This window comes from Ochotona curzoniae, unplaced genomic scaffold (assembly GCF_017591425.1).
Source record: "Ochotona curzoniae isolate NIBS_2020 unplaced genomic scaffold, NIBS_Ocur_1.0 scaffold_1037, whole genome shotgun sequence".
NCBI lineage: Eukaryota > Metazoa > Chordata > Mammalia > Lagomorpha > Ochotonidae > Ochotona > Ochotona curzoniae.
Window position 1 is genome coordinate 3,823,602 of NW_024467083.1, and position 22,132 is coordinate 3,845,733.

Consider the following 22,132-nt stretch of genomic DNA (forward strand, 5'->3'; position numbering starts at 1 on the left):
ATGGGGTCCCCAGACCTCGACGCCCTGCCCGCCGGGCACCGACGACGCCCAGAGATGGCGGGGAGCACAAACCGGCCGGGCCGATTTCCTAGAGACTATCCCAAATCCCAACGAAGCTCCCCAAGCCTCCCAAGTGCACGGCAGGAGCAGTGGGGCCCGAAGCCGTCCTTCCCCGAGCTCAGGCGGCCAGTGCCTCCACCCATGGGCGTCCCTTCTCACCTCAGGCACGCAAGGCTGAGGAAACTGGCTCTGGCGCCGCCAGCACTATGTGAACCGACCCCCGAAGGGCTCCCCCAGTCACCACAGCCCCGAACCGACCCCCGAAGGGGGCTCCCCCAGTCACCACAGCCCGCCAAACGACCCCCGAAGGGTTCCCTCGGCCACCCAGTCACCACAGCCCGCGAGCCAACCCCCGAAGGGCTCCTTCGGCCGCCATAGCCCGCGAAACGACCCCCGAAGGGCTTCCCCAGTCACCACAGCCCGCGAACCGACCCCCGAAGGGGGCTCCCCCAGTCACCACAGCCCGCCAAACGACCCCCGAAGGGTTCCCTCGGCCACCCAGTCACCACAGCCCCGAACCGACCCCGAAGGGCTCCCCCAGTCACCACAGCCCCGGACCGACCCCCGAAGGGCTCCCTCAGTCACCACAGCCCCGGACCGACCCCCGAAGGGCTCCCTCGGCCACCGCAGGCAACGCCAAGGCCCGCCCCGTAGGTCCCACCCGTGCGGGAGTCGGGCCTGCCCCACGCGGCAATGCGCCCAGGCCTCACTGCCTTCTGACTGGAACGCGGCTGAGCCGCGCGGCCGCCAGGGCCTGGGGCCCTCCAGCCACCAGTGTTTGGCGACAGTGGCCTACCCCAGCGAGGCCGACCCCTGCCAGGGCGCCCCGACCGGTCCCGTCTTCCCGCCCCACGCCCCACCTTCTCCGGGGGACCTCCTGGCCGCCAGTCCTCAACACCCCGTGGGCAGCGCCGAGCCGAGCGCCGATTCACCAATCCCATCGAGGACTCCAGCCTGGCTAAGCCAAACTCCAAGCGATGGATCTGGAGGCGCCCACCCGCTCCCTGGTGCCTCGCACCTTTCCTCCAGGACTTTGTTGTTCACTATGACCATGTGTCTGACAGGATACTCTTTGCTAATAAAATCCTCTTAATCCTGAGTGTTAAGGACCTGCCAAGTATTCTTCCCTTACCTAGACTAGCTAACCCTCAAAACGCATACCCCAGTGCAGCCTTTTTATGGAAATTACCCAGGACTAAACCCTACTACTTCTGTTTTATTGTCCGAGATGTGTTTTACGTCTTATAACATTCACATCTTAAAATATTCACGGTCGTCCATGAGCTATTTCCCATTATAAACTTATTTCAGCCATTAAATTTCAGAAACTTGGGCCTGGCACGGCAGCCTAATGGCTAAAGTCCACACCTTGTACACCATAGGATCCCATATAGGCGCTGGTTCTAATCCTGGCAGCTCCACTTCCCATCCAGCTCCCTGCTTGTGGCCTGGGAAAGCAGTCGAGGACGACCCAAAGCCTTGAGAACCTTCACTCATGTGGGAGACCTGGAACAAGCTCCTGGCTCCTGGCTTCAGATTGGCTCAGCTCCAGTCATTGTGGCCACTTGGGGAGTGGATCATTGGATAGAAGATCTGTCTTTCCTCCTCTGTATATCTGACTTTCCAATAAAAATAAAATAAATCTTATAAAAATTCTTCAGAAACTTTAAAAAGTGACATTTAAATTCCCTTAACAAAAGCATGAATTTGCGAAAACAGCAATAATATTTTTCTAATCTGTACATGGGAATAACCATCCAATTGAGTTCTGTTTTCAAGTGTCATGAACAAAATTGTCCTCTGAAGTTTGGCAAGGATTGTTTCTCACAGGAAAACTTTTATGAATGATGGACAGCAGCTAATGAGGCCTTCCTGGAAAAGATACTTAGCTTATCTTTTGGAAACCCCCACCTTCAATTTCGAGGGCACACTGTGTCTGACTGCCCAATTCCTATTAGGTGTTTTTTTTTTTTTCTTAGCAGCTCCACTGTTTGTTAGCTCCAGGATCTTGAAAACCAACCCAATATATTTTCTTCATGTTTCACCCTCTGTGATACTAATTAACTGACCTATTTTGTTGCAAGGGTTAAATAATATCTATGATAGCGGTTGCTCACAGTAACATTATTTCCTTTCATTTTCCCTAGGTTGCAAACTTAGGATAAACCAATTATTATTATTATTAATTTAATGTGGAGGCAAACATTATGACATGTGGGTGGGGGCCCCACCCAGGATACCTGCATCTCATACTGAAATATAAGTTTAAGTTCCAGCTACTCTGCTTCACACACGGGAGACAGGAACCCAGTTATTGAGCCGCCATCACTGTCTCCCATGGCCTGCATTAGCAAGAAGCCGCAGTCAAGCTGGAGCCCCAAGCCAAACTCAAATAATAAATTCATCGAGTCTTCTGGGAAGAAGAATAATTGACCTCATAAATATGCAGATTGGGCTGGATTACCATTCCTCTGAAAGGTACTGAATCCGTTTATTAACTAGAAAGAAATATCAAAAGGATGTGTTTTTATGAACTGTGTGTTTTTAGTGTGTTGAAATGCCTATTTTAAAATGTAATCTACAATAATGTGGTGAGTGAAGATGAAACTTTTTGGAGACAATTAGCTCATGAAACTGGGCTCGTACATGGGCTCATATATAGACTCACTGCCCACATATGAAGAGACCAGAGCATTAGCTCAGTCTTTTGTTCTACATCAGCCATCTGCCAGCCAGGTGCAGACAGGTGTGCCTGCACCATGATTGTGGACTTCTCGGCCTCTGGAACTAACAGGACTAAATGCTTGTTGCTAAGCCATCCAATCTGTGGTTATCTGTTATGGTAGCCTTAACTAAGACACTTACATGATAAACGATGGAAGTCAGAAACAGGCTGATGGAGAGATTTTCTCTGCCAACACACAGTGGTAAATGGCTGTCATGCTTATAAATAAAAGTTTTAATGTATTCATATATTCAAGGATGAAGGAGCAATTCTTAAAAAAAAAAAAGACATTTTTATTGGAAAGGCAGATAAGGCAGATTACAGAGAGAAAGAGAAAGATTTCTGTCTGCTGATTCATTCCCCAAGTGGCTACAACATCCAAACCTGAAACCAGGAGACAGGAGCTTCCTCTGTGTCTCCCACATGGGTGCAGGGTCCCAAGGCCGTGGGCCAGCCTCCACTGCTTTCCCAGGGCACAGGCAGGGAGCTGGATGGGAAGTGGAGCAGCCAGACATGAACTGGTGCCCTTTTGGATTCTAGTGCTTGCAAGGGTAGGATGTAGCCACTAATACATCATGCTGGACCTGAAAGGGCAATTCTATCGACCCTTGCTTTTTTCCTAAAATAAGACAAATATGAAAGCTTAAACTTTCAAAAAGAAATATCAGGATAGTTATGGAATTACCAAAATCTTGCAGAAAAAGGTGTGTTGGATTTTAGTAAGCTGCCACATCTCTCAAGAAAATACATTTTTCTAAATATTTATTTATTTATTTTTATTGGAAAGGCAGATTTACAGAGAGAAAGAGAGACAAAGATCTTCTATCCTGTTTCATCCCCTAGACGACCTCAATGGCCAAAGCTGAGCTGAGCTGATCTGAAACCCAGAGCCAGGAGCTTCTTCTCCATCCCTTAAGTGGGTCTCAAGGCTTTGGTTCATTACTCACTGCTTTCCCAGGCCCTAAGCAGGAAGCTGGATGGGAAGCAGAGCAACCAGACACGAACCTGCACCAATCTTGGATGCCAGCTCTTGCAGGCAAATGATTAGCCAATTGAGACACTGGGCCAAACTCCAAGAATATATTTCAGTCCTGGAGCTGGCCTTGTGGCATAGCTGGGCAAGGTCTTCTGTGCTGCTGGAATCCCATGTGGGTGACAATGTGTGTTCTAGTTACTCCACTTCCAATCCAGCTCTCTGCTAATGACCTGAAAAGCAGTGGAAGAAGGCCTATGAGTTTGGGCCCATACTACCCAAGTGGAAGACCAAGTGAAGCTCCTGGCAAATGTCATCTGGGAAGTGAACTAGCAGATAGAAGATCCTTCTCCGTTTCTCTGCAACTGACTTTCAAGTAAATAATATTTTTAAAAAGGAAACATTTCAATCTGAAAAACTTATTTCACAACCAATGCACCAATGTTATCACCATCCTGCAAATTAATAACGTGATTGATGTTTGAAATTAAAAAGTTGTCCAGATCACCTTCTAAGCAAGCAGTCCTGTTAGTGCACTCCTATGAAAACAGGAAGATTAAATAAAACAACTGTTTATACCCTCTGGAAATGACTCTAAATGGCAAACAGCTAGGGGAGAAAACATCTCTTTGAGAGAAGCCTACAAAAATTCTCCAAGAGTCTGTGAAGATTGCTTTCTCCCTGCTCCCTCTCAGCTCAGTAAGGTGTAGAGTCCATTCCAACGACAGTGTCCAGGAACACAGAGCTCCTACCCAGAGTGCTGGCTGGCTAACTTCTGGATGTAATGAAATATACATATTATAATCTTTATAACTAAGTCTAGAATTCAGCAGCATTAAGCACATTCACAATATGTATAACTGTCATCATGATTCATATTCAAAACGTAATCATCCCCCAACACAAACTTAGTAGCTATTAAGCCAATCTCATCCTATTCTCTTCTTGTACCTCCTGATAACCTACTCTACTGTCTATGAATTGCTTACTTTAAGAATGTCATATAAATGGAATCATATGTATATATATCTCTGACTTATTTTTCTTAGCATAATGTTTTCAGGGTTCATCCTTACTACAGCGTGTATCAGAAATTCATTCATTTTTAAGGTTGAATAACTTTCCATTGTGTATGTGTGCTACATTATGCTTACACATTTGTTATGCTGATCCTTGGGCATTTAAATTATTATTATTTTTTTTGGCTGTTATGAGCACTAGTCTAAAAATACCAATCTTGCTTTTTAAATTTTGCTTCTTGGATAAATATACATATTTAGAAATGGGATTGCTGGTCTCATAGAATTTCTGTGTTTAATGTTTTGAAAAATCACCAAACTGATTTCCATATCAGCTGCACTATTTTAATTTCCAGTGACAAAGCATGAGAGATCCAATTTCACCACATCAAGTCAATATTTATTATTTTCCAGTTTTAAGGTTATAGCCAACCTAGTTGGTATGAATGGTGTTTCATTGTGGTTTCAGTTTGCATTTTCCTAATGACTAATGATACTTATTATTTTTTTCATGTGCATAATGGTAATTTGAAAATCTTCTTTGGAGAAATGCTTACACAACCCTTTTGCCAGTTTGAGCAGGCTGTAGGAATTCTGCATAATCTCTGGACATTAATCTCCTATCAGATATATAATCTGCAAGTATTTCTCTCCTTCAGTAGGCTTTTTGTTTTCTTGATATTACAATGCACCAAAGTTCTTAATTATGATGAAGTCTGATTCATCTATTTCTGTTTTCTTGCCTATTTGTGAATGTGTGTATGTGTCATATGCATGAAGTCACTGCCAAACATCTTATCATGAAGATTTTATTCCATTTTTTTTTCTGACAGCTTTAGAGTTTCAGTTCTTATGTTTAGATCTATCAGCTATTCGGGGCTTATCCTAGACCAGTACGTTAATCAGTGTAGAATAGTGTTAAACACAGGCTCCATTTCAAACTAAAAGGAAGGAAGATGTAGCTTCCAAGAAGATTGGGAGAGCTTTAAAGACAAATAAATGACTGTTCCATGAGCAACAGTTCTGTCAATAAAACGGACCACGAGTTCTGGCTCATTTGCTCAATTTAAACTTTCCTCTGCTTTGAAATTTTCACTCCTTTAAATGTTGATTAGTTGAAATGATGCTGATGTTAAAATAATGCAGTTTTTAGTTAATGAAATGATCTTGCAATATTATAAAAACCAGCTACAGTCTTGGACAAACTAGAACATGGACAGAATAACGGGAAAAAAAAATCATCAAAAAGCTGAAATGGTGCATTTACTTAGACTGCTTTCCTGGAAGAAGTGAAAGATGCTGTTGCAACGGCAGCTAATTATTCATTTGTGATGTATGCTGAGCTAAGGTGCATGTGGGCATGGGTTGCCTTATTGTTTACGTATGTCAAAGCCTTGAGGAAGTACAGGGCAGACCAGCAGAATATACAAGTATTTTAGCATTCAGGGCAATCATTGGAATACAGTCGGAAGCGCTGTATCTATGTCTTCTCACAGTGTAAAACAGACATAAGGAGAAACAGACATTTTCACACAATGGCTGCCATCACTAGACAAAGATAGAGGCTATGTATAAACAAGTTCCCTAGAAACTCTGGCCTTTCTCGGCTCCACCAGTTCTAAGAACTTGAGAGAACTTTCTGGAAGGAAAGTGGGCAAACTGAAGAGTAGGAAAAATAATAGCAGTTCAGTGCTGAGGTTAGCGCTGCCTCTGCAGCAGTGCCAGGCAACCCAAGGAAAATGCAGCAAGAGAGCACAAAATTAAGAGACGCCAGAGCTGCTGGAGGACAGGCACTGAATCAATGCTCACAGACTTTCCCCTGTATCTAGCCCTGCTGAGCCTTCCAGAACCGGGGGTCCTACTATGGGAGCAATTTGCTAGCTCAGAATAGCATGTTGCTGAGAATCCCAGGCAGTGATGCAGGCAGCAGAAGTGTCACAGCAGCCGCAGCAGCAGCTCCAGGAGTAAGAACTATGAAATTCACCAGGAAATTGAGTCTGGCTTATGAAATATGCCTGTTTTTTTAAATTGGCAATAGGACTGATGGCTGAAGCCAGCCATTTGCCTTAATTATCAACCGAGAAACAGGAGGGCCTGCTGCGTGGAGGCTGTCAGAGAAACCAGATTTCCAAAATTGTTGTATTCGTTCGCTTTCTGACCTTTGGTGGGGAAAGAGTTATCAGCATTGCTGCAAATCCAGGTGAAAGTACTCTGGCCAGGACACCCCTAAAAGGTGAAGGCTGAGATTTAGGAAAACCACCTGAAGACTGGGTGTGAAATAAAAGTCCTGTAAGCCCAGGAAACAAGGTAAGAGATTTATATAAAACTGCAATAATGTAATGTGTCCTATTAGAAAATTTTCAGGTACCAGTAGAGTAAAAGATCAAGTTGCAAACTGTCATTTAACATTAGGAACTTTACTCACCTTAATGCATAGAACACTTGCGACCTGGTATCCTAGAACCACATGAACTCACACTGCCCGTCCGACAACATGTCGGAAGGAACCAGAACCTAGCAGAAAACTTCTGTTTCAAGTGGAGTATTCTGTATCACTAAGTCAATAAGAAAATTTTGGCTAAATCATTTATTCTATAGTTACAAGCTAACTTAGTGGGGTATAAACATTTTTCCATTGACTAAAAATAATATTTACACAATTTAGCTGAACTTTTCACAAATCAGGAAGTAAATCCTAAACAAAACACTTGATAGCTAATAGTGACTTTTTCTTGTCCCCACCTCTTTCTGTAACAAACTAATTTTCCTTGAACAACAGTTGACATGGATTTTTGTTGTTTTAATGTTGCAATTAGAAAAAGCATTTTTAAATATCTTACCTTTGACAAATTCCCATTTTATTTGTAACATCTGTTGTTACCTGGAGTGGACTTCAAGTACAGAGATTTTTTTTCTTTCAAATTCTCTCCCAGGTGGCATCTCCCCAACATATTCATATATACAAACCACATAAAAAATACATACAGCAAAGCATCTCCTAAACCACTCTGAGAATTTTTAATATTTTATTCTCCCCAACCTAACATCTGAGCTGCCATATGTTTTGAATTTTTTCAACTCACAAAAATTGCACCGCAAGTCACAAGTCTGCATGGTCTAAAACATATGATTTATTGAGAAGTCTCTAACATCCACATGAAAATGGAAAATCTACTTTTTAAATACAGATCTTCCAAATTAAAAACTAAACAATTCTTCTCAAATTGCACACAGACACACAAGTTTTAAGGTTTAGTCACCTATAAGCATCATGTTTCAGTTGATTTATGTTTCCTGATTGAGAAAGTGTTTTAGAAGTTTTTTGTTTCTATTCTTTCATTTCTGTGTGCTAAAAATTAATAAAATTCTTAGACAAAAAAAAATAAAGAAAAAGAAAGACAGTCACAACTCCTCATTATACTGAGAAATCTGAACTGATTAAGCTGTTTGATAAAAAAAAAAAAAAAGTCACTAAGTCACTAGCACAGCCAGAGAACTAGACTTCCCTAACCTGGTCTCCTGCTCTTTCTACACACCATGCGGTCTCCCTTGAACAGGATTAAGCAGTTAACAGTGAGGGTGTTGCAGTCAGTTTCGAATGATTCATTTTATAAGAAAAACTAAAGAATGTTCAAAGGTATGGGAAAACTAAGGTTAAATAACCTTTAAGACTTAAAAAAAAAAAAAGCTGACTAGGGATTGGGGAGGGCTGATGTATAACATGGAGAAAAAAAGACTAAGAGGAAATAACTGGATCTTTTCAAATATTTAAGGGACAATTGTAGTAGGAATAAACAATCTTTGCTCATAATTTTGTAGGCATGATTTCAAAAGGCAGAACCAGGACCACTGAATTAATTTGTTACTGTGTGAGAAATAGGTTTCAGCTATGAATAATGATACATGTGGAAAAAGGCCTTCCTATTTTTTCTTATATATTTTATTGATAAATAATTTATGAAAAGTGAACTGCATCCATTTAAAACATGTAATTCAATGAAATATATATATATATGTGTGTGTGTTAAGTCATCACTTTAAAAAATTACAGATAATTTCCAGGACCCCCAAGATTTCTCCTTTACTTTATAATCTGCTCTTGGCCCCAGGCCATTGCTGATCTGCTCTTTATCACATTATAGTTTGCATTTTTATATAAATGGAATCATATATTATGTCTTCTTTTAAGTCTGGTTTCTTTCACTCTAATGATTCTCTGATTTGTCTCTATTGTTTTGTATGTTATTAGTTCATCCCATTTGCTAAAAATTGTGCAAAAGAGTTCAGTACCATTATTGAATATAATTTCTTTTATAGGTACAATTTTTCCATATCCATTTTCTAGTTGTTGATCACTTGGATTTCTTACAGTTGGGGATAACTGTGAAAAAAAAAAGCCACCATATACTGCTTTTATACAGCTACATATTTTCTTTTTGTTATGTAGCTAGGAGTAGGTGGAATAGATTTTATGGTAGTGTATTTTTTACTTTTTCAGAAAGTTCTATATTGCTTTTCAAAGTGATCTTATTTCCTTGGCAACTTTGTTGAAAAAATTTTTTTAAGATTTATTTTATTTTTATTGCAAATCAGATATAACAGAGGAAGAAAGACAGTGAGAAATATCTTCTGTCCGATGATTCACTCCCCAAGTGACCACAACAGCCGGTGCTGTGCTAATCTGAAGCCAGGAGCCAGGGGCTTCCTCCAGGTCTCCCAAGCGGGTGCAGGGTGCCAAGGCTTTGAGCCGTCCTTGACTGCTTTCCCAGGCCTCAAGCGGGGAACTGGATGGGAAGTGGGATCACCAGGATTAGAACCAGTGCTCATATGGAATCCTGGGGCGCATGCAAGGCGAGGACTTAAGCTGCTAGGCCACATCACGGGGCCCTTGTTGAAAATTAATTGAGCACTTTGTGTTTCAATTTCTGGACTTAAATTTCCATTAAGTATTCATGTCTATATTTTTATCTTATCTATACATTTATATTTAAAGTGTATGGTCATCTTGAATGTGGTTAGCAGAGGATCAGATCATCTTTTTCACCTATTTTATCTGTTTGCTTATCGGACTATTTGTTCTAGTTACACAATGTGACTATTGATTAGATTCAGGTCTATTTTACCTCATTTTTGTTTGTTGCCTTTGTTTTTGATTTTATCTCTTTCCTTTCTCCTTTTAGATTGTTTACTTTTTTTAAAGTTTAGTCTTAATTATCTCTTAGCCTTGTTAGATGCTTCCTCACATTTTTAGTGCGGTTGCTTTTGGTGTTACAATCTAGATGCTTAAATTTTTCTTAGTCTGCTTAGAGTTAGCATGGTTGGTTGCAACTCTTCAAATCCTTTCACACCATTCCTACCATTCTTTATGGTGTAGGTGTTCTGTGCATTCCTTTCACATGTTTCCAACCCTATAGGACAATGTTTTCAGTTTTGCTTTTGAAAGTCAAATGCATGTTGCAGACGTTTATAAGAAAAAGGTTTTTCACCCTTATCTATATACTTAATATTTCATACGATCTTTGTTTATCCTAATTGTCAAATTTTTCTCTGGTATCATTTCCTTTTAACATGAAGCACCTCTTTTACCATTTCTTGGGTTACTGCTTATTTATCAGAAAACAACTTTGTTCTACCTTACTCTTGAATAATATTTCCATTGTATATGAAATTCTGGACTAACATGGTTTTCTTTTAGCACTCTGAAGATAGGAGTCCATTATATTATAGACACCATAGTTTCTGATAAGAAATTTGTGATCATCTGACTCATTGTTACCTTATATTTAATGAGTTGTCTTTCTCTGGCATAAGAATTTCTCTTATTTTGTGTTATCAACATTTGAGTTTTCAAAATTTATTTATTTGAAAGGCAGTAATAGAGAGGCAGAGATAGAGATGGAGAGAGCTCTTCCATCAGCTCTTTCACTCCCCAAAGAACTGTAACAACTTGTTGAAGCCAGAAACCAGGAACTCATCTGGGTTTCCCACATGGATGCCATGGACCTAAACACTTACGCCATCACCAGCTTCCTTCCTTCTCAGGCCCATTAGCAGGAAGCTGGATAAGAAGTGAAGCAACTGGGTCTCCAACTGTCACTTCAGCATAGGATGTCAGTGTTCCAAGTGATGACTCAACTCATTGTGCTACAACCCAGGTTAGGTTTCAGCTTAGATTTCTTCAAATTTATGATATTTATTCACTAAACTTTTGAATCTATAAGTTTGTTTTTTGTAACTTGACCTTTCAGTCCCTATTTTTTCAACATGTTTTTGGCCTCATTTTTTCTCTCCTCCTTATGGAACCCAATTAATGAAAGTTAGATCTTTTGTTTCAACACATAGGTCCCTTAGAGTTTGTTGATTGTTTTGTTTTTGTTTCTGCTTTTTAAAAAAAATCTATTTACTTAAAAGGCAAAGAGAAAGAGAGAGAGGTCTTCTGTCTGCTGGCTCACTTCCCAGATGGCTACAGTGACCAGGGCTGAGCCACACCCAAGTCAGGAGCCAGCAGATTTTTCCAGATCTCCCATAAGAGTAGAGAGGTCCAAATACTTAGGCCATCCTTTGCTGCTTTTTCAGGCACATTAGCAGGAGCTAGATATGAAGTAGAGCAGCCAGACCTCAAACCAGCACCCATATTGCATGCTAGCACTTAACCTGCTATACCATATGACTGACTCTGTGCTAATTGGTTTTCAATCTTCCTTTACCTTTTCTCTTCTAAGATTTAATAATTTTCATGGATCTATTGTCTAACTTACAGATTCTTCTGTAGCCTTCATTGTGATATATTCAATTAAAATTTGTTTCAGAGGTTTTATTTTTACTTATGAAATTTCCATTTTGGAGCTGATATTTACTTGTAGGAAGATACAATACAAATTCTGTTCACTATTTCTGTCACTGAGGATAGCTAATATCTTTTATATTAAGGCCAAAATAATCATAAGTAGATTCTGTAAGGTGGAGAGAAGGAGGCAGGTTAGTTCAGAAACTTAGGATTGAAGAAACAGCGCAGCAGTGAATTTTCGGGTTTGTTTTTGTTCATAAATCCCAGAAACATTGCTGAAGAAGGCAGTAAGGCAGAAGTACTATTGACACACACCAAAAATTAGTTAATTAATTAACCCATTAAACGCCTGTTTTCTCCAGCCTGAGATAAGATCAGGTTATCAAACAGATACTTTTAGACAATTAGCCACCTTGCTCTAGCCAAACATTATAAAAATAATTTCAGCCTTACTTCCATGCACACCAATAAAGGCTGAGGGAGGAGTCTATAGCTTCATTTTTATCAGGTTAGAACTTAGAGCCCCTTCCTGAAGCCGGGATCCAAGACTTTTCATATTCTCTAGGTGATAATCTGTCCTCCCAAATCCCTCTATTTTATGTTTCAATGAAAATCAAATTTAGCCCCCACTGGCAGTAAAGATGAATTCAACCTCTTCCTCTTGTAATGGTGCCATGAAGACAGAAGACACCTAACACCCAACAGAACTTCTCTTACCACCTAATCATGAGACCACCTCCCTCCCATGTTGACAGTGGAAGCCACATGGGGAACAGTAACAAGACACTTGCAGCCCTCCAATAAAGAAAGTGCCAAGGGAAGCCTATTGGGCAGCCAAAATTTCTATCTCTACCCAATAATCATGACATGCTTCTACCTGTGATGTCAACAAGGGGTAAATGGGGACCTAGACTTCTGTTTTAGTGCAGCAGCAACACTCCCTCTTCCAGCAGAATACTGTAAGAGAAAGCTAACTGAAATACAAGATCAACAATAAAATCCAGAATCTCATCATACCCCCAAATGTCCAGCTTTACATAGAAAATCACTTTGTATCAAGAACCAGAAGATGGCAAATGAATAGAAAAATCATAGTTAATACCAATACTGAGATGATAGAGTTGTTACAGTTATCTTACAGAAACTTTTTTTAAAACCAACCCCCAAAATGGAAAGTTTCAGCAAAGAAATGAAAACTATAAATGGAAATTGTAGGACTGCATTAACAAGAAGTTGGAGTCAAGAATAGGACTAGGAATCAAACCTGGCACTCAGATACTGGCTGCTAGAATTCCAACTAACATCTTAAGCACCAGATTAAATTTCATACTTATTTCTATACCCCTTGGCATTCGGCCTGGTACCCTATGTGGGGTAGGCATCAGATACTATTAAATTATTCTCTAAAAGAAGCTTAGACTCCCTCTGTTGTTTCATAAAACTAGAAAGGTTTTGTTTTTAAATTTTAGTTCCCACATATGAGACAGAATATGTGGTATTAATCTTTTTTGTCTCGCTGTGTTGGCCCATTTCACTAAATGTATATTCTCCAGTTCCATCCATTTTGCCACTAATGACAGAATTTCATTACTTTTCTGGTTAAATAATATTCTATATATATTTAAACCATATTTTTTTTATCCTTTCCTCTGAAGATGCATACCTTGGTCAATTCCATATTTTAGCTATTGTGAACAATGCTGTCGTAAACATTGTTGGGTGGGTATCTCGTTGACAGAACAATGTCATGTCTTTTGGATGTATTCCAGTGCAGGGATTGCTGAATCACATGGCAGTTGAGGCATAACCTCAAAATCTGTTTAAATGTTTTCTGTTGCTCTTATCCTCTGGATTATTTAATGGACACTCACTATCAGATTTTCTGAGTTCCCGCTGTCCCCCAACACAGATGGGTTGTATCAGAAGACTCAATTCTAACTTTAAGTTCCTAAATTGAGAATGGAAAAAACTGGGTTACTGACAAGCCCTGAAAGTGTTGCCCAGGCAAACTTGGAACTCTCCTTTGGATTACGTTCATGATGTTGCTGCTTTATCTCTGCACTCTATAATGTTTGCAGCACTGCTTTGAATCCAGTTTCTCTTCTCATCCCTGCCCAAGTGCTGTCCTGCTTTTGCTGTCAAAGCTACATTTTTCTCTTTGGCCACTTGCCCTCCAAGGACAGCTGGAAGGCCACCCTGGAGGCCTAACTGAGACCTCATCAATCTCATCTTTATCTTCTTGGTCATGCTGACCACTCCAGCTATACGGACCACACATTGCCACACATCTTTGATCCAACTTCACAGACAGTGAAAATGAAACAGTCCAAGATTTGAAATCAAGAGGCCAAAATGTGCATCTATACATAGTTGTCTGCTATGTGTATGACTTGGAAAATTTCACTTAACTTCTCTTCACCCCAGATATGATAATACCTGCCAATCCTTTGAGATGTTAAAGGATCAAGTGAAATAATGTATCATGCCAGAGCTTTGTAAATAATAAGTGAATGGATTAGGGTTAATTATAATTAATAACTTCAATCATCTAAACTTTTGCATCATAGGAGGGGCTGTTTAAACACTGTAGCTTTTAATAAGAAAGAACATTTATCCTGTAATTACTCTGTTTCTTTTAGGAAATAAACCAATGAGCTAAATATTGTCTTCTCTGACTTCAAAATGCTGCATACACTACAGTTGTGGCGGCACACTTAGCACTTTTTCCATCTTCAGATTTTTTTTCTGGAAATGCCTATGTATGTCACATAAATTTGCCTAGATGGAAAGTGACATCTTTAAAGCAATGCCAGTACAAAACTCTTAAGATATTCTTTTGAAAAGTCTGACTATATGACACATCTGATATAATTCCTAGCTCTTTCATAAACTTTCATTATCCTCCCATATAGCCAATCACCCAATCTTGTTGATTCTATTATTTAGCTTCACTCTTTTGTCTGCCTTTGATTGCTTCCTTACAATTTTTCCTCCTAGTTGTCATCAGGAGTCAGCACACTATGACTCATAGAGTAAAGCAAACCCATAAAGTTTGACTATAACACAGCCATATTAATTCATGTACGTGTTGTGTATGGCTGCTTTGATACTACAGCTGAGGACTGAGCAGTTTCAAATGAGACCCTATTGCCTGTGTTGATTGAGAATCCCCAAGAGAGATGTCTACCTGCAAGCTTTTGGGACCTCAGAATGTTTCCTTATTTGGAAAAGAGATATTTGTAGATATAATAGGATTAGTAATCTAAAATGAGATCACTCTAGATATCCAGGTTGGTCCTAAGTAACTTTTTTTTTGCTTAAATTTTTTTTTTAATTTTTCATGATACAGTTTTATAGGCTCAGGGATTTCCCTTTCCACCTTCCTCATTCCCCTACCCCGTTTCCCCCTATATTATTACAATACTCTAGCTCTTCAGCAACAGTCACAAGTCCATCATTCTGCTATTTAAGTATATCATGATGCTGTAGATATAGACAATGATAACAAGTCCAGCATCCTAATGACAAAATATTTTTAACAGATTCTTGGGAGTCCATCTTTTATTCAGAAATAGAACTGCATACTAAAATGTATCCTTCCTTCCTGGAATACTCGTCTCCATTATACAGTTCATCTATGAGAATGTACATCTACATGTTTACCTACATATCTATTTGTTTTGTATTTTACATGAAGGTTTCCTTATATCAGAGAGAACATATAGTACTTGTCCTTTTGGGATTGGCTTATTTCACTGAGCATTAAGATGTATCTAGAGTCTAACCATAATTAACCATTTCCATGCCTAAAAAACATGTCTAATCCAAACTACCATGGACTCTCATAAAAGGTTGTTGTGAAAAGTAGATGTCTATATGCAAAAAATGATATTGTACTCTTACCTAATGGAATTAATGGTGATAGATAAAACTATAAATTTTCCAGAAAAAAAAAGCAGAGGAAAAGTGTTATGGCACTGAATTTGGCAGAAATTTCTTGAATACAACACTGAAAATACAGAAAATGGAAGTAAATTATTTCATGGGATTGGCTTATTTCACTGGACTCTAATCAGGACCATTTTGTTGCAAATGGTCGAATTTCACTCTTATTAATGATTGCATATTATTCCATGGAGTAGAGATACCACTATTTCTTTATCCATTCCTCTCTAGTTAGGCATCTGGGTTGTTCTCTTTCTTTCCTATTGTGGGATTGTGCTGCTGTAAATACAGGGTTGCAGGTCAGTTCCTCATTTGCAGATTTCATTTCCTTTGGATGTATTCCCGAAAAAGTGGGGTAGCTGGGTCATACGACAGATCAGTTTTCAGTTGTCTTAGCATTTTCCATATTGACTTCCATAGTGGAAGTCTACACTCCTACCAACAGTAAAGTAGGATATCTTTCTCCCCACATCCACAGCAGCACGTGTTCCGAATGTAGGCCAATCTCACTGGAGGAAGGACAGCCGAGAGCCTTGGGACCCTGAAACCATGTGGGAGACTCAGAGGAGGTTCCTGGCTCCTGGCTTTGGATAAGCTCAGCTTCAACGGTTGCAGCCACTTGGGGAGTGAATCAGCAGATGCAAGAGCTTCCTCTCTGTCTCTCCATCTCCCTGTATATCTGACTTTTTAATAAAAATATTTTTAAAATGATATTACTTATTATTTGCATGTTAAAAAACCACCATCAGAACAGTCATTAGTAAATCTGAAACATAACTGTCATCCACGGTGTACAGATAACTTCTAATCTTTTGCAAGCACATTCCTTTCAAAATTTATGATGTAAATAAATCTTTTGTTCTTAAGTTTGTGTTATATAGCCCTCTAATGAGAGACATCTGAAGTAGAGTAATGTAACTTGCTAAAATTTCAGTCTTCATTTTTCAAATTCTATTACTCTTTTGTTTTCTACTCAGAACGCTAGTTCCCATTCCTAAAGCCAGACTGATTCATGTAACTAAAGAACTAAAGCTTCAAAGGTCAGGAGTTGAAAGTTTATGTGGATACTAGTAAACTTACATGTGGAAGCATGTGTGTGTTCTAATTTTTTTTAAAAATCCTTTTGTTTTATTTTAACAAAACTAGAATATCATGTACCCTAAACAACTTGATGAAGTTTTATACATTTAACTAATATTATTATAAAGGTGCTTTTCTTCTTAAAAATAGAAATAATTGCCTTGTACTTTTATATTAGACAAATCTTTGCCATATTTTCATAAATAATTGACACTATCTCCTAAAATCAAAGGCAACTTCAAACAAAATGTCTTCTTTAACTTTTTTCCAAGGTTATCTCAGAAAGAAAAAAAAAAAAGGTTCACTTAACTTTTTTTTGTCCAAAGTGAAATTCTTGGAAAACCTCACCTAGGGATATACAAATTCAGCTATATTTTAAAGCTTTTAGAATAACTCAGTCTTAAAAATGCTAGCTGATGACATGTGGAGGGGTGGAGTGGGGAGTGGATGGGGAACTCTAGAATTAGAGTAACAGAAATGTAACTTATTTCCAGACCACAAAAATTGCAAGCTGATCATTGAACTTAGGCAAAGGACAAAAATTATTTCTCCTAAACATGCTTATATTTACTTGTTAGCTTAAACCAATAACACTTTTGATATTTAAATTGTTAGAAGGTAAAACTGATTTTGTTTCACATATTCTGTTTCACATTTGCATAATGATGAAAAATATGTGTGAACATTCTGCGAGTAACATAATGGTATTTCTCAAAAGTTCATTTTTCTTCCATTAATACCATCAAACACAGATAAGATAGTTTGCTGGTTGGTAGCCTAGTGGCTTAAAGCCTGCCTTGCAAGTGTAGGATCCCATATACGCACCGCTTCATGTCCCTGCTGCTCCACGTCCCTTCCAGATCCCTACTTTTGTCCAGGAAAGCAGTTGGGAACAGCTCAAAGCCTTGGAACTCTGCACCTGTGTGGGAGACCCAGAAGAACCTCCTGGCTTCAGATTGACTCAGCTCTGGTCATTGCAGCCACTTGGAGAGTGAATCAGTGGATGGAAAATCTTTGTCTTTCCTTCTCTCTGTAAATCTGGCTTTCCAATAAAAATAAATAAATCTTTTTTTAAAAAAGATAATTAGATGGAATATATTCTATTGAAAGTTCTCTTTAGAATATGTTAGGTTGGGCAGAACAGAGTGACTCCACCACCCTGCCAAAGGAAGCTGGCACTCCCATCCAGGAATGCCAGAGCACCCTAACTTGTCTCTGCACAGAAGTTCAACACCCACCATGATGAGTACCCATACTATACATCATAAGCATATGCAAACCAAGGAGATGCTGCCTTCTCCCATTCTGCACCCCCCACTCCCCATCCACTACCCTGATGCCTAAGATGTAAAGCCTGATGCTGTATACCCTGGGCAGTCATTTCCCTCATGCAGTGACCCTGACACGTGGAAGTGCTATGGAGTAGTCTCCTGCCAGGAGGTGGTCCTTCAGACTCTCTCCCCTGACTAATAAAACTCTTTGCCTAAACTAAAAGCCTCCCTCTCCTAATGGCCCTTGATTCTAACAGAACAGTTTTTCACTATTGAATTCTGACTTTGACCCTGCTTTATATTTTAATTTTTATTTTAAATTTTAAATTTTATTGTACAATTCTGTAGAGTCTGGGATTTTCCCTGCCCCTAATTTGCACAACCCTGCTTTATATTTAAGGAGAAGTTTTAGGTCTTCTCTTCAAGTGAGTGTTATCTTTCTAGAGAAGATATCTCAACGATTGAATAGTTAGCTATAAAATGGACTCAGAGCTTAGATGAGAGATCTTTTATTCATATTCCACAATGGCCCTGATCATACCTCCACAAACCACGCATGTCTAAAACATGTCTAAAAGCAATCAAATGCTGTTCAGTTTCTATTTTGTTTACAGATCTTTGGAACAGGATAATTCACAAAATCTCTAGTAACAGCCATTAATTTGAGAAGGAGGAGGAGCAGTGACAAAAAAAAAAAAAAGAGATACAAGGAGCATTAAAAAAAAGGAAAAAGTGAGACAAGAAGAGAAGGAGTATGGAAGGAGAAAGTTTTGGGGCGTGGGGAAATGAAGTTATTTTCTATCTTATCCAGGTCTGAGTAGCTGGGACCAGCAGAACAGCTGAATAAGCTTCCACCTGAATCTCCTTAATGCTACCACCATGCCCAGATGTCATGCTCCTTAGAAATTTAACTCTCACTAAAACAGAATCAATAGTGAAATCTTTTATTTTTTTCATTTTCCTGAAGCACAAGTGTAAGTGCCTGCCTCAAAACTGATGTAAATTCACCAGAAGTAGAAAGTTGCTGTAGAAAGTGTCCAAAGTGACTTTATCAGCATGAAATCGCAATATCTTAGTGCTGATTTCCAGAAGCATAAAATTAGAGCTACGTGGTTGAGATGATCCATTTTAACAAATTTTACTTAAAGATTATGAAGTTATTCAAAAGGCAAAGTGACAGAGAAAAAGGGAGGGAGGGAATGAGGGAGGGAAGTAAGTAGGAAGAAGGAAGAAGGGAAGGAAGAAAGGAAGGAAGGAAGGAGAGATCTTTCATCTGCTGATTCACTCTCTAAATGGCCGCAACAGCCAGATCTGGACCAGTTTTAAGCCAGGAGCCAGCGGCTCCATCCTTGTCTTCCACATGGCTGACAGGAGCTGAAGCACTAGAGCTATCATATGCTACCTCCCAAGAGCATTAGCAGGAAGCTGGATTGGAAGTGGAGCTGGAACAAAATGCCAGGCACTATCATATGGGATGTAAGCATTCCAAGTGGCACCTTAAACTACTATGCTACACCAGCTCAGAAGCTGCTATCCTTTTCTCAATGCTAGTTTTTCCATATTTTCTTTTTTTTTTTTAAGATTTATTTTTATTATTGGAAAGGCGGATATACAGAGAGGAGAGACAGAGAGGAAGATCTTCCGTCCGATGATTTACTCCCCAAGTGAGTGCAATGGCCGATGCTATGCCGGTCCGAAGCCAGGAGCCTCTTCCGGGTCTCCCACGTGGGTGCAGGGTCCCAAGGCTTTGGGCCGTCCTCGACTGCTTTCCCGGGCCACAGGCAGGGAGCTGGAAGGGAAGCAGGGCTGCCGGGATAGAACTGGCGCCCATATGGGATCCCGGGCGTGCAAGGCGAGGACCACTGCGCCGGGCCCTAGTTTTTCCATATTTTCTTCAGTAATGAAACCTCTGAGTTTCAGCTGCTCTGAATTTTAGCTGTATGTCTCATTCTGCCTTGCAGTTGGGTACAACCATGAGTAACATCTGTCCTGTGGAATTTGAGCCAAAGTGATGTCTGCAACTTTTTGCCTTACACTTAAATGGCAAGGCTATCCCCTACCCCTGCAACTGTTTCTTTACCCCTTTGCATGCTAACTGGAATGAATAAATGATCTCAAATAATTTGGAGCAACACATATCTGAAAATAATTGATGCCAATAAGATGAAAGAAACCTGATTCCTGGACGACCTCATGCAGCGGAATTACTCTTCCACTCCTGGACTACCACAACCTAGGTCATCTAAAATGCGGCAGGAAGTCAATCACTTAAGCCATCACATTTGCCTCCTGGGGTCTGCATGAGCAGGATCTGGGTATCAGACGCTAGAAGCAGGTATCAATCCCTCCAATACGGTCAGCAAGCATCTTAATTGTATCTTAACCATTAGACCACCATATGTCTTCATTACAGATTTCATAACTCAAAATTAACATGAACTCTTATCATCATTAGGAAATCATAAATGTCACTTTAACAACAGAACAAAAAGTTACCATCATTGCTCAATAACATTAAGAATTCTATGATACTGTGCACCTGTATGATTCAATTCGGAAGTAAAAGCCACAAAAATGTACCTTTAGTACTGGAAAAGTTTATTTTCTTCCTTGAAAAAAATTTCTGGCCTAGCTAGCGTATATTGTGCTGTTCACTAGAAATAAAACTTCGGGGGTGAAGAGGAATAAAGAAGGGCCAAGATTTCTGAGTCTCTAGCCCTTTAATCATAGTGTTCCTAGAACAGACACGTGAGATAGACTAACACAGCTTCAGGGAACACTTTGGTGCACTAAATAACAGTCACCAAGCAAATTCTATTTTAACAATAGCCACAGAGTCCTTTCTAAAACATTGTCTCATCTTTAATATTTTAAGCCCGACGCCTTAAGTGATCTACTGGCAGTTTTCCACTCTCTAGATGATTCTAACTTTGATGGGCTGCCTTACATCCCAGGGTTCAGTATGTGGTCTGCTGGGCATAGCAAAATCGTTTCATATTTTCTTGCTGAGATTTTTGTGCACTTCTGACGAGCTGTTGGACTGAGGCGAGGCAAGGTTTTCTCTCAGAGCGCTCCTTTGTTCTATCAGGGTTTTAAATCATTTTCTTATAAATCCTCCATCTTTTTCTTGTTCTCAGAAGTGAATGAAAAGAAATGGAAACCTTGTTACAGTTCATTTTTTAACTAAGCTGTATAACAGATGATCTTTTGAAATCATAAACTTTGCAGCTAAAAAGTTTGTGTATTTTGACTTTTTCAATTTAAAATTAAGCTGACCAAGTTACATTGTGAAAAAAAAGATACATTCTGAAATTGTATTTCCCAAGATTTGCATAGAGTGTTTAATAAATTCATGTTAATTCCTTTATTTTCAGGTCACCAAGAGGTTCTTCTTTCTTCTACCCATAACATTATTTATCCATGAAACTTTTATAAACCTGAAATTATGCATTATAAACATACGGGTTTTTTTTTTTTTTACTCGTATCCAGCAATTGGTCTTTCCAAGTCCTTGTTATGTTTTAGTTGTGGGAGCTGGGGTATGGAGAGAAGCATAAGATAGATCTAGGAACATGAGTTTTCTCATTACCCTAAACTAGAGCCAAACCCATGTCATTGAACTTTTCTGTATACTAGCTTCCTCACTATTAAATGAGGAACAGTACCCACCCCAAACGGTGTCCATGAGGAAGTGAGGTTATGCACACAGAGCCTGGCACAGTAACTTATGTTGTGAGACTCCATTAAGCTATTATTAAGTTATTATTTTTATTATTAGCAAATATTTGAAGTATCATAAGAGAAAAGTAAGAGCTAGCATTGCGGTGCAGTGGGGGAAAGCCACCGCCTGCAATGATGGTATCCCATCCAGCACCAGTTCATGTCCCAACTGCTTCACTTTGATCCAACCTCCTGATAATGGCCTGGAAAAGGCAGTGGAAAATGATCCAAATACTTAGGCCCTTGATGCCCACATGAGAGTCCTGGAAGAAGCTACAGGCTCCTGGAGCAGCCTGGCTCAGCACTGGTTGTTGTGGTCATCTGTGGAATAAAATGAGTGGGTTGAAGATCTCTGTGCGTGTATACATAACTGTACCTATCTAAACTAAATCAGGGTTTTCTATGTTTGAAATAAAGAAAAGGAAAAATCTGTTTTCTGGAGAAAATCCAAAGCAACAACCTATATCAATATTAAATTATCAAGAATTATTTGTTAGTTACAGGCAAATTGGACAATGGCAGAGAGTAGGGAGGAATTAAAAACCAAACTCC

General features: G+C 39.6%; 1 protein-coding gene across 1 annotated transcript in view; it reads left to right on the forward strand.

The window, feature by feature from the left end:
• Positions 1-22,132, forward strand: part of LOC121168692 (proline-rich protein 2-like) — a 66,077-nt gene continuing 43,945 nt past the window's right edge. The window contains exons 1-2 of the mRNA XM_040999010.1: positions 1-224; positions 307-1,067. Coding sequence (XP_040854944.1) covers positions 1-224; positions 307-1,067 — 985 coding nt within the window. The remainder of the gene's footprint in view (positions 225-306; positions 1,068-22,132) is intronic.